Raw genomic sequence first — 13,622 nt, 5'->3', positions numbered from 1 at the left:
GGTGGTGACAGGAACCAGGGGTCACTACATGAACGTACACGTAAAATAGTGCTAAAAAAGGAAATACGTTCGTAATTGTTGGTAATTTTGGATCATTTCTGTTGGTCTGTTCATCATGAAATTTTGACAAAACATAAGGGGCAACTGCCTTTTTCAAATGATGTCAAAAAATGAAAAAATTAAGCTATAGAAGCTTTTGAACTATACCTACATTGTATAGTGCTGCTGGAGTTTTTAAACACCTCAGTGTCACTGCTGGACTGAGAATAGGCCACCAACCAAAAATATCCAGCCAACAGCGTCCTGTGGGCAGCGTCCTGTGACCACTGATGAAGGACTAGAGGATGACCAACACAAACTGTGCAGCAGCAGATGAGCTATCGTCTTTGACTTTACATCTACAAGGTGGACCGACAAGGTAGGAGTGTCTAATAGAGTGGACAGTGAGTGGACACAGCGTTTAAAAACTCCAGCAGCACTGCTGTGTCTGATCCACTCAGACCAGCACAACACACACTAACACACCACCACCACGTCAGTGTTACTGCAGTGCTGAGAATGATTCACCACCCAAATAGTACCTGCTCTGTGAGGGTCCATGGGGGTCCTGACCACTGAAGAACAGGGTAAAAGTGGGCTAACAAAGTATCAGAGAAACAGATGGACTACAGTCTGTAACTGTAGAACTACAAAGTGCACCTATATAGTAAGTGGAGCTGATAAAATGGACAATGAGTGTAGAAACAAGGTAATGTTATGCCTGATCAGTGTATATATATATTTATATTTCAAAAGCTTCTTTTTAAATTATTGTAAAACAGTGTCACGAAGCCTATTTGTAACTATTTCGTGGAACAAATGTCTGTGAGGCTTTTAGAGGCATTAAACTCTTCAGACGTCTGGTTCTTCTCACCACCACTCTGACTTGATTCTCTCGAATGCAGCATTTCACATCAAACCACTCTTATGCAGAAATTTTGGAAAATCAGTGGAATTCCCCTTTAACTTCTCATAATTTACACTAAGAAACAGAGCCTGATTTGTTTAAATTCAGCATTTTTGAAGACTTATTTCAGAATCTTTGAAGGGCTATTCATGGTTTGTTGTTATTTAGTTCCATCAATATTGTTTACTGTTTGGCCTTTTTAGACAAAAACAAATGCCTTGATCATCAGAATGGTCTGTGTAATATTACTCACGCATGCGTTTGTGTGTGTTTGTGCGTGTAAAGACGCGTAAGGAGCGCGAGATGCAGCAGCAGATGTTGGTCCAGGACGAGGAGACGCTGGAGCTGAGAGAAACTTTCTCCTCCCTGCAGCAGGAAGTGGAGGCCAAGACTAAAAAACTAAAGAAGGTGAGAGCAGCACACGAACACCGTGAACAGCAACAGAATACTTTACATCACAGAAAGCAGCTTCACTTAATTTAGACCACGTGGAATCCTTTATTAATTTACTAAGTAAAAGTGAGGCAAACGGTTTCCCGTCTTCTTAAATAAAAACGACATTACATTTTACAGTGTAGACCAGGGACGGTGTTTTAAGCTGAGGACGCTGAAATTTTCAGCAGTATATATGCGATGTGATCACTGACTGATCATGCATAATTATTGCTTTTTTTGTCTTTTTAATTTTGTGTGTTAATTTATGTCAAACAGAGCGTGTGGTGACGTGTTGTGACGTGTCAAGAAACAATACAGCCCACATAAGTGACACATTAAACTGCTGATGCACACCCTGATTTCTCTGCTCTCTCCTTCTGGACAAACTTTCAGGCAAATGAGTTGAGTGACGTCCAGTCAGATTGCTGATATGTGGCGCAGTAACCAATTGTGTCACACCCACTGTCCCACATTCAAACACGCACCGGACATCATTACATTTCTAAGCTTATAGGCTGCTTTGTGGTTCAGAACTGGTTTACAGCTCTGCCCACTCGTTCCTTCTTGGCACCTCAGTAGGCCCTTTTCACATTTCCGCATTTTTTCTGCTGGAGGTTCTCGCTGCAGGTTAACGCTGCTCATGCTAAAGCAACGACAATGACAACAAAGATGAGTAGAGCGTGATGAGAACAGCTCACTCAAGTGTCCGAGTTTGAGGCAATAACAGCCTCATCCCAGTTTCAGTGCTTTGTCCGCTGATTATGAGCAGAGGAAAATGAGTTTGCGTGGTTAATAAAGGAATAAACTTTGTCATACGGAGTAAAAGAACCTCTGTGTCTGCATTTCACCGCTGCTAATGTTACACTGAATGCAGTTTGGGCTTTAAAGTTGCTGCTGCAGCCGCTTTCAGAGGAACAGTTTTCATTTTCTCCCTCAAAAGCTGTCAGCATCTGAGAGAGCGAGTGCCAGGCAGGGCGATGTTCGTTCACTGGCGCCGGTGTTTGTGTAAAACGTCTACAGTGATGCTACGGACCATGACGACCCGGCGCGCCCCCTGCTGGAACGTACGAGTGTTTAGCTTTTTGCCAACTAGTTTAATGTTACCAAGCTGCTTCAACATCTCCAGCTAACGTGGCTTATCTAGCATTTTGGTTATGGTTATTTTCAACATCCATCATTTTATCACTCTGTAGACGTCAGCTGACATTACTGTACTTTGATAGCTATGCAAGAATTTTTCCACAAAGCATTAAAATTTTGTTTATTTAGTTTGGACTCACATTCTTGTGTGTTTGGTTCTCCAGACATCAGTCTTGCCAATTATGACGAAGATAAAGTGAGTCACCTTTCTGTGATGAGCTGAAGTGATACGAACGGCTGTATTTCTGAGATTAATAATTGATTAATAGCGGAACTTCTGTTTCCAGTGAAAAGGGCCTGTGGATGTGCACCCCCACAGTGGCCAGCAGGGGGCGGGGGAAGCAGTTCGGCTCACTTTAAAGAATGTAAACAGTGCAGCTACTGCTGGTTTTGAAAATACATATTTATATAAAACATAAAAACACAAACTCCACTCTAAAACAAGCACGCAGAGGTCTTTACTTTGCTCAAATTAGGTTCAAGCTCAGACATTTTTTAATCATTTTTAGCAGTTGCAGTTTAACAACCCTCAGCACCCACACCTCCAGTGTCCCTGGTGTAGACAAGCTCACAGACACTCTGTCACTGCAGTGGAGCAGTAGGAGTGCAGCACGACAAGTTTGCAGATGGGCTGAATCTTTCATTTCTCTCCCACAGACAGGAGGACGTAGGCTACAGATATATAATATAAACCACAGCTGCCCATATGGAAAAAATATATCCCAAATGTATTTATCAAATATATTCTTGCAATGCGTGAAAATGGCCAAAAATGTATTTGTTAAATATATATTTAAAATGCATTTATTTTTTGTATTTGTTATTACATTTTTAAAATGTATGGTTTCTGTGTTCTGCATTGTACTTTGCAATAACCATTGTATGCAGTAAGACACACAAAATGTATTTCAGATAAACAAGATATCAAATCATAACTGCATTTTCACTGAGTATCAATACCTACAACACCTGCTTTTGTCATATTAAAGGTTTATTTGCTAATATTTAAAATTAAGATAATGGAAATCAAATTAATTTCAGAAGGTATCAAACTAAACAGTGCACTGGACAGGATATTTTCATACATTTTCAAATGTATTTTATAAAAACATTTACACATTTATTTTTATATGATGCATTTCTAGGTGTAATATTTCCCCATATATTTTAAAATAAATGTATTTTAAAATGTGTTTAGTTAATATGGTAAGATATTCTGAAATACATTTTAGTGTTTGGAATGTACTTTGGCTTGGACTGCAATGTATTTGACATATTTCAAATATATAAAAATATATGTCCATGTATTTTTTCCATATGGGTGAGTGTGGCTGCAAACGACTATTCTTTTCGTATAGATTTTCATTTCATACCTTCTAGCTGGAAATCAGTGAGTTTGTGAAGTTAGTTGACTGATACTGAAAGATAAATCCACTAAATGATGTTGAAAGTTTTCTTCCATGATGTCTGTACGAGTAGACTGTGAAATGAACTTGGGTTTGATGTTTATTGGTGTACAAAGGACAAAACTTATTAGGTTTGGATCCAAAAATCTCATTGATTTTTACAGTAAGTGGTCATTTTGGATGTGCCAAACAAAGCGGGTAAAAGTGGGTGGGCTTAGGCGCCACGCAGCGCCAGAGCAGCATGCACATCTTTTACTGTCCTGTTGTGGCTCCACAGCAGAATCAGATTTGTAGGTAATAATAAAATTATCCTCCTTTACAGTAAAATAAAGCTCTGCTGATCGTTCAACACAGTTTAACAATAAATGGTCTTAAACTCTGGAGTTAATGTAGAACTGCTGATTCACCCTTTAACTCTGAAGATCAGCGCAGACTGCTGGTCACCATAGCAACACAGACAATCTCACCTAGCTCGTAGCTAACGAAAAGACAAAGAGAGAGATTTAAGACGAACATCAATAATTTGCAGGCGAATGAACTTATTTACATTTATAATCACTCCAGCTGGTTTCCTGATACGTTTAATCTGCGAAGAGAAACTGACAAACACTAAAAAGTCCTGAAGTTGAAGTCAGTTTCTCATTCGCCAGCCTCTTGTTCAAATTGTCCCGTTCCACCTTAAATGGTGCGGCAGTTACATTCTGGCGCCTCAGCACCATTTAAGGTGGAACTGGAAAATTCAAACAAGAAGCTGCCGAACGAGAAGCGACTTCAGCCTCGTAAAAAGTCGAACGTTGAGAGACATTTTCCAAGAAACTGTTCTACTTTTGCAAAAAGTTTCCTGCTGGAGATGCGAGAAAAGCAGCAACAGCTGAGCTAAAACTTAAAGCAGAGCGAAGTAAGTCTGTGTTTTTATTTATATTATATTTTTAATCTTTTAATCTTTAATTATATTTAATTTTTAATAGCACATCAGCACATACTGAGACATGTTTACAGCGAAAATGGTAAAATGGACATAAAATGTTGTGGCTCCCAAAGTTTGGTTTGATTTTTGTTGAAAGGACAAAATGGCTCTTCTTAACATTTGGGTTGTGACCCCGGACACACTGGGCCCAATCATAGCGGCACCACTGAGTGGAAGAACTAGATTTCTCCTACATTGTACACACAACACACACGGTCCCTCCATGTTGTCAGTTTGTGTTCAGGTCCCTAACTCCTCTGTTCTTTACTCTGTTTGACCCCTGGATGTCACCCCTGACCCTGAGGACATCCCTCTTCCCTTTATCAGTATAAAAAGGTTTGTCCGTTTTACACTTCCTCCGTCACCGACTACGCCGCTGACGCTAATGCTAACGCTAGCACAACCACTAATGCTTCTCTGCTAACTGGCGAGTTTAGACTACGTCTAAAGTGAACTAGTTTGTATAGCTGGTTGGCCAAATTAACGTAGTGTTCGCTGCGTAAGTGGAAGCTGTTCTGTAATTTATCCCTTAGGCTAGGCTAAGGCTAACCTGCTAATCAGAACACTTCTGAAACCCACATCAGAGACATTATAAAGGAGGAGGAGGTTGAAAAGCAAATGGGGTTGCTTGTAATACTTAACACAGGGGCCCAATCCCATTTCTTGTTCTTACCCCTACCCCTTGTTTTCAAGTGTCATCCTAACCTCTTCAAACTGAGTTATAAGGGGTAGTGGTTGAAATCTTCCCTCTGAAATGGGACCCTCAAATAAAAAGAGCATCACTTCATTAACAGCTACTAGCGCTGCTCTGTAGGCGACCCTGCCAGTCTGCAGTGACAGCAGAGGGGGGTAAAGTTCAGCTCCTCACTGCTGGGCTTTAGTTACATTTAGGGAATCATATGCATATAAGACAATTATTAATTATTTTATATATTAATTATTTTATATATTAATAATTATATATTATTTATACTGAGACATTAGCATGCCATTAGCGATTTTTATGCTTGTTTCGAAGAAAACGACCATAATACATTGAAACGACACTAAACTATGATAATATAATGGTTATCGTAACTTTTTAACTGAGAAAATTCTCATATTTGTGGGTTTCTTTGGTCTCTTGTTCGCCATCTTGCCGGTTTTACTTTTCTCATATCACTCTGTTTGGAGTCTCTGAAAAACCTCTGTTTGGAGGGTCATGTAGCCCCGACACTTCACCCTGCCCCTCTATCTCAACAAGAATTGGGACACCCTACCCCTAGACGTGAACGCGCAAAACAGAGGGCTAAGGGCTGAGTGGTAGGGGCGAGGGGTGAAATGGGATCGGGCCAAAGTGTGTTTACAGGGAAAGGCCTGAATAAACACCTTTTTGCTGCATTATTTTATTGCACCAATTAAAAATACATAGTGCGCTGCTTGTTGAGGCGTTTTAGCCTGTTTAGCTTCCATTTAAGTGACATTTTGGATCCAACAGGGCCTGACAGTAATCAGGCCTGGGTGTGCCTGGTTTAATTGACCCTGGTTATCCAGTAAATTTGGCTCATTGGTTAATTAATGGGTCATTTTCTTTTCCCACTGGGCCAGTTAGTGTTGGCTAACATTTTGCATATGGATCATTTTTGGAAATGGATAATAAAAAAAAATATATTATTTTTTGAGATTTCTCAGGTCGTCTTTGTCTTATATTAAATTTAGTTTTAAAGGTCTGAAACAATTAAGTGTGACAAAAACAGAGGACGTCAGGGAGGGTGCAAATACTTTTTCACAGCACCGTAAGCACTACCCAAGATTAGCTCCGCCCACTTTACAGTGATAGAGGCTCAATACATCCGTCGTTTAGTGGGCATTGGAAAGCTATTCACAGGACGTGCCATGCATACATGAATTGCGCCCAATCAACTATCTAAACTCCGCCCACCAGCCCCGCACTACCTGTCTGACCATTACCCTCCATCCCTGCACCAGTCCAGAAACAGCCTTTCACTTCTCTGACCTCCACATCCGCCCTTGCTGACCTCTCTCTCCTCCCTAACCCCCACAGTGTGAACGGAGCGCTCTGATTGGCTGTGCTTCAGCTGGTTTTCATATGACGACACTGATTAGATCTCTCACCTGTCACTCACTGCATGAAGCTCCTGTCCTTGAAAAGGACAAATGAATGGAGTGATGGATGGGTAGATGGATGGATGGATGCATGGATGGATGAATGGATGGATGAATGGATAGATGGATAGATGAATGATGAAATGTAACGGAACATAAATGAATGAATGACTTAATTAAAGTAATGTTGACGAACAGATGAATGAATGTGTGTATGTGAATGTGTGAGGTCAGCTGGAGGGGGATATTGGGATAGTGGTTGCCCAGGAGACCATCTGTGATTGGCCCGATCCTACACAGGAACGGTCAACATTCCAATTTTGTTGCCGTGGGCAACAGAGCAGCAGATCAGACACAGCTTCCACAAACACGTCCACACATCACTGACCAAGACATCACTCTGTACATCTTTCTCTCTCTCTCTCTCTCTCTCTCTCTCTCTCTCTCTCTTTCTCTCTGTTATTTCTCTCTGTCTCTCTCCCCCTCCCTCCCCCTCTCTGCTCTCTATTTCTCTCTCTCTCTCACTGTCTCTTATTTTTCTGACCCCTGTCTCACTTGCTCTCCCTTTCTCTCTCTCCCTTTATCTCTCTGTCTCTTATTTTTCTCTCTCCCATCTCTCTCTCTCCATCCTTTTTATCCCTCTCTTTCTCTCTCTCTGTCTCTTATTTTTCTCTCTCCCATCTGTCTCTCTCCGTCCTTTTTATCCCTCTTTCTCTCTCTCTCTGTCTCTTTTATTTCTCTTTGTCTCTCTTTCATTTTTCTCCCTCTCTTATTTCTCTGTTATTTCTCTTCCTCTCTCTCTCCCTCTCTCATTTCTTTCTCTTATTTCTCTCTCTCTGTTACTTCTCTTCCTCTGTTATTTCTCTCTATCTCTCTCTCCCTTCCTCTCCTTTCTCTCTTTCTCTCTATCCTTCTCTTTCTCTCCCTCTCTCTTATTTTTCTCTCTGCCTCTCTTTCCTTTTCTCTTTCTCTTATTTCTCTCTCTCTCTGTTATTTCTCTCTCTCTCTCTCTCTCTCTCTCTCTCTCTCTCTCTCTCTCTCTCTCTCTCTCTCTCTGTCTGTAGCTGTATGCTAAGCTGCAGGCAGTGAAGGCGGAGATTCAGGACGTTAATGATGAGCACATTAGAACCAGACAGGAGCTGGAGCAGACGCAGAACGAGCTCACGAGAGAACTCAAGTTCAAGTGAGTACACACAGTGTTTCAGATGTAAACAGAGTGACTCAGAGTGGTTTGGTGTGAAATGGTTGAGATGTCTTTACAGTGGTAATGATAGGAACCAGGGGTTGCCATGACTACAACACAAATATATATATATATATATATATATATATACATATATATATAGACATGTTATTTACTATCCAGAACCACCAGTGAACCTACACGTGTAAAATCTGAAATCTAGAGCAGATCATTCCGCACCAAACCACTCTGAAGGACTTCCTTTACATGTTAACCATTTAATTACGCAGAAATGTTTTTAAATTGGTGGAGTTTCCCTTTAAAGGATCCTCTTTTTGGGAAAGAAGAGCCGCTCCTGCATATCCAGGCGCTGTAATCTGTGTATGTGTGCAGGTACCTGATCATAGAGAACTTCATTCCCCCGGAGGAGAAGAATAAGATCATGAACCGGCTGGTGTTTGATGCTGAGGAAGACCAGTGGAAGTTCCAGCCTCTCGTCCCCGCTGAGAAGTGAGTGACCTTTTGATCTCTGTATGACCTCAGATTAGAGATGGCCAGTTTTTCTGTATATATACCAATCAGCCATAACATTATGACCACCTCCTTGTTTCTACGCTCATTGTCCATTTTATCAGCTCCACTTACTATATAGGTGCACTTTGTAGTTCTACAGTTACAGACTGTAGTCCATCTGTTTCTCTGATACTTTGTTAGCCCCCTTTTACCCTGTTCTTCAGTGGTCAGGACCCCCATGGACCCTCGCAGAGCAGGTACTGTTTGGGTGGTGGATCATTCTCAGCACTGCAGTAACACTGACATGGTGGTGGTGTGTTAATGTGTGTTGCGCTGGTCTGAGTGGATCAGACACAGCAGTGATGCTGGAGTTTTTAAACACCTCAGTGTCACTGCTGGACTGAGAATAGTCCACCAACCAAAAACATCCAGTCAGCAGTGTCCTGTGGGCAGCGTCCTGTGACCACTGATGAAGGACTAGAGGATGACCAACACAAACTGTGCAGCAGCAGATGAGCTATCGTCTCTGACTTTACATCTACAAGGTGGACCGACAAGGTAGGAGTGTCTAATAGAGTGGACAGTGAGTGGACACAGTGTTTAAAAACTCCAGCAGCACTGCTGTGTCTGATCCACTCATACCAGCACAACACACACTAACACACCACCACCACGTAGTGCCTGCTCTGTGAGGGTCCATGGGGGTCCTGACCACTGAAGAACAGGGTAAAAGTGGGCTAACAAAGTATGCCGAGAAACAGATGGACTACAGTCTGTAACTGTAGAACTACAAAGTGCACCTATGAGATCGCGAGTTCGAGCCCTGGTGATGCTACAGCCGTCCGTAGCCGGGAGTCCGAGAGAGCACAATTGGCCTCGCTCTCTCTGGGTGGGTAGGATGGCCCCTCCTTCTCCCCCCATCACTCAGCGCGATGCTAGTCAGCACAGGCGTCTGTTAGCTGACGTAACAGATCTGGCGGTTGGCGCTTTCCTCCGAGCGCGTTCGGCTGTCCAATGACGTTGCGTGAGCGGCAGCTCGAAAAGAAGCGGTGGTTGGCTTCACAGGTCTCGGAGGAAGCCTGTGTTAGCCTTCACCCTCCTAGCGTTGATAGCATCGTGTGATTGGGGGAGTCCTAACTAGCGGGTGGAATTGGAGACGACTAAATTGGGGAGAAAATCGGGTAAAAATTAAAACAAAGTGCACCTATATAGTAAGTGGAGCTGATAAAATGGACAATGAGTGTAGAAACAAGGAGGTGGTCATAATGTTATGCCTGATCAGTGTAAATATCTATATTGATACTGATAATGATACTGATATTGATTCTGATCTTCATTATTGGCAGATACTGATCTGAAGTTTCTTCTTTAAAAACTTGAAAACTTTAAATTGAACTGTTTTAATTGAAAACTTCACTTCTGCTGATCATCTAAACACACAGTGAGAGTGGGGCTGTTTCAGGACAGATTTGTTACAGGACTGGATCACATTTACATATCGATACTGGTTTTAAGGAGCTAAAACTTCTGATAACCGATCGTATCATATTTCATATCATATACCAAATCATATTGTATACCTGTCATAACTGTATATTTACATTTTAATGTTGTACTCTGTAATAGTACAATTAGTTAGTTAATTAGTGCTTTAATGACTGATATGATTGTCGCTTCTTTAATTATTATAATTACTACAATTATTATAACTCACAGTCACAGCTAGTTTATAAAAGTTTATAAATCAATTTTAAGTTGATTGACATATTCAGTTAATAGTGCTTAATTAATAACAGCTGACCTATTGAATAGATTATATATAATATAATAATATAATAAAAATATATAATAAAAACAATTTGCTAAATTGGTTTCTGTGGTATATCATGTGGTTGCTATGGTGATTTAGCTGGTCTGCTAGGTTGTTGCTAAGTGGTTGATATGGTATTCCAGGTGGTTGCTTGGGCATTGCTAGATGGTTGTTCCATGGTTGCAAGGTTGTTGCCATGCCAGTAGGTGGTTGCTGATGGTTGCTAGGAAGTTGATAAGCGGTTGGTTGCTAGGGTATTGTTAGTGATTGCTGTGGTATTCCAGGTGGTTTCTAGTAGGGCTGAGAGATTTAACTTTTATATCGAAATTGCAATTTAACGGAGTGCAATTTTCAAATCGCAAGAACTGCATTTTATTATTGTAGCCTATACATTATCAAATCTGTCTTCAATTTTTAGTGGGAAAAAATAATAACATAGAGCTTCTGAACTGCCTGTAGATAAAACCAATCAGATCCAACCAAACCTCCATGTGTTATGACATCACAACCACAACTTACAGGCAGTCTGGCACGCTTCAACCCTCAAGTCTGAAAAGGTGAATATTCTGGTTTTCTCAGCCAAATAAAAAAAACCTTTATAGAAAATAATCGCAATTTAAATCGTTTTGCAATATCAGTCAGAAAAATTACAATTAGATATTTTCTGTAAATCGTTCAGCCCTAGTTGCTAGGGTGCTGCTAAGTGGTTGCTAGGGGTTTGCCTCAGGTTTCTGTGTTGCTGTGTGGTTGCCATGGTATTGGAGGTGAGTACTTAAGTGTTGTTAGATGATTACTATGGTATCTCATATGGTTGCTAAGGGGGGTTCCTAGGGTATTCCAGGTGGTTGCTAGGGTGTTGCTATGTTGTTGCCAGGGGTTTGCCTCGGGTTTCTGTGTTGCTGTGTGGTTGCTATAGTATTGGAGGTAAGTGCTTAGGTCAAAGGTGTTGGTCAAAGGCTTAGATGTTGTTAGGTGATTACTATGCCTATCTATCTCATGTGGTTGCTAGGGAGTTGCTATGGGTGTTATGTTTTCGCTAGGGGTTTGCCTCAGGTTTCTGTGTTGCTGTGTGGTTGCTATGGTATTGGAGGTGAGTGCTTAGGTGTTGTTAGGTGATGGCTATGGTATCTCATATGGTTGCTAGGGAGTTGCTATGGTATTCCAGGTGGTTGCTAGAGTGTTGCTAAGTTCTAGGGGTTTGCTTCAGCTTTCTGTGTTGCTATGTGGTTGCAGTGGTATTGGACGTGAGTGCTTAGGTGTTGTTAGGTGATTACTATGGTGTCTCTTTTGGTTGCTTGGGTATTCCAGGTGGTTGCTAGTATGTATGTGAATTTGTAAGCAATGTCTATGAGTGTCCATTGTGATGTCATTTGTGGCCGAGCTTTTCAAACATCCCTGCATTCATTTATACGGGAAAGAAAAAGTCATCCTTGGATGAACAGTGTATGAAACCAGTATGTCAGACATTTCCCAAAAGCACAAGTGCGCAATTTCTGTTTCATGGATTTAGTTTGAAAACTGTGGCCTGTGATAATAATAATAATAATGAGAAGAAGAAGAAGAAGAAAAAGAAGAGTTTGTTTTGTCAAGCGAATGTAATTATATAAATATATCATCGCAGCGCTGCTGTTTTGTGTTTTTGTTTATGAGAAATGCTGCAGGCTTCGTTTAAAGGCCTGAGTTCATAACGGAGCTGTGTGCCAATTAAACTGTAACAGAAAAGTCTGCTGTTATGTATGTTCCACACAACAACAGCTGCTTTTGTCTTGCTTTGGAGGGTTGCCAGATTTGTCCACTGCCGTGGTGACCGGCTCGGCCCTGTTCTTTTCCCCTGTTAAGAAGAATCACAGAAGCCGCATAAAGACAGTGACATTCAGTCACATGATCACACACCATGATACAGAGTATAAACCAGCACTGACAGCTTCAGTGCTGATATCAGATCCTCTGTGTGAGTGTAGACGGAGCTCAGAGAGAACAGAGGGGCATTCAGCAGGAAAACATGCACACACACACACACACACACACACACACACACACACTCATTTACACACACTACCTCCATTCTGCCTCTCTACCCCCATAACCCCACCCCCCCCCACACACACACAGAGTAATGCTGTTTTTATCATAAACTGGAGTTTGTGTTGTTTTTGTTAAAAGAATATTGGCCTCTTTTTTCCTCTCTTTTTCATCCTCTCTGTTTTCTTTCTCTCTCTCCATCTCTTTCTCTTTTTTTATCTCTCTCTCTTTCTCTTTTTCTCTGTCTCTTCCGACTCTACCGTATGTTCTCTCTCTTTTGCTCTCTTTCTCTTTTCTTTCCTTTCTCTCTGTCACCTTTCATTGTCTCTCTCTTTCCCTCTCCTTTCTTTCTTTCTTTCTCTCTCTCTCTCTCTCTCACTCTCTCTCTCTCCCTCTCTCAGTAAGTTCACTCAGATGAAGAAACGACCTGCCTCCGCAGTGGGCTACAAGCGACCAATCAGCCAGTTCGCCAGGGTTGCCATAGCGATGGGAGCCCACTCCAGATACAGGGTACGATTGTTTTGGAAAGCGAGAATGAGAGAGACTGAAAGAGGGAGAAGGACATAGTAAAAAAGTGTGAGAAAAAAGGGCAGAAAACGTAAGAGAAAAATGAAAAATGACAGAAATGTAAAGACGTTAGTCTCAGTGGAGGACAGAATAGAGCAGAGAGCCCTGAGCTATGTGTCACATTACCGTTTAGCCACATCACTGAGGATATGACATCTTAAGGGAGTTTGAGCTAACAGCAGGTGAAATGTAACACACTTTATGTAATTAAGCAGGTTCCAGTAGAACATGCTGGTAGTCACGTTCTCATGTTCTCATATCAGCGTCATCTGTTCATTTTAACAGCAAAGGCGTCTGTAATACGGCACTATTTAGAGTCAGGCTGAAGTACAGCCTCCACACGGCGGGGTTAGTTTAACACACTGTTAGAGCAGCGTTTTCCCACCAGACAGTGCAGTACAGCCACTAATCTCAACCCAGAACTACCCATATCCTGCTCAAGTACCTGTGCTTTCGAATACCTTTACTATTAGGTGAGCACCAGATACTTTTTGGCGAGCTCCAGGTATTATTTTGGCCACATGAAC

At 41.5% G+C, this 13,622-nt stretch overlaps 1 protein-coding gene across 2 annotated transcripts in view; it reads left to right on the top strand.

Annotated features, from left to right (window-relative positions):
* LOC118815179 (kinesin-like protein KIF3C) overlaps positions 1-13,622 on the top strand; it is a 43,509-nt gene that overhangs the window by 22,925 nt on the left and 6,962 nt on the right. Inside the window, exons 5-9 of one of the 2 annotated variants that reach the window (XM_036581126.1) lie at positions 1,232-1,354; positions 5,222-5,230; positions 8,065-8,183; positions 8,577-8,693; positions 12,930-13,038. In XM_036581126.1, the coding sequence (XP_036437019.1) occupies positions 1,232-1,354; positions 5,222-5,230; positions 8,065-8,183; positions 8,577-8,693; positions 12,930-13,038 (477 nt within the window). The remainder of the gene's footprint in view (positions 1-1,231; positions 1,355-5,221; positions 5,231-8,064; positions 8,184-8,576; positions 8,694-12,929; positions 13,039-13,622) is intronic. The other variant, XM_036581127.1, reaches the window with a different exon arrangement.

This window comes from Colossoma macropomum, unplaced genomic scaffold (assembly GCF_904425465.1).
Source record: "Colossoma macropomum unplaced genomic scaffold, Colossoma_macropomum, whole genome shotgun sequence".
NCBI lineage: Eukaryota > Metazoa > Chordata > Actinopteri > Characiformes > Serrasalmidae > Colossoma > Colossoma macropomum.
The sequence above is the reverse complement of the archived record's forward strand: the minus strand, read 5'-3'. Positions and strand labels throughout refer to the sequence as shown.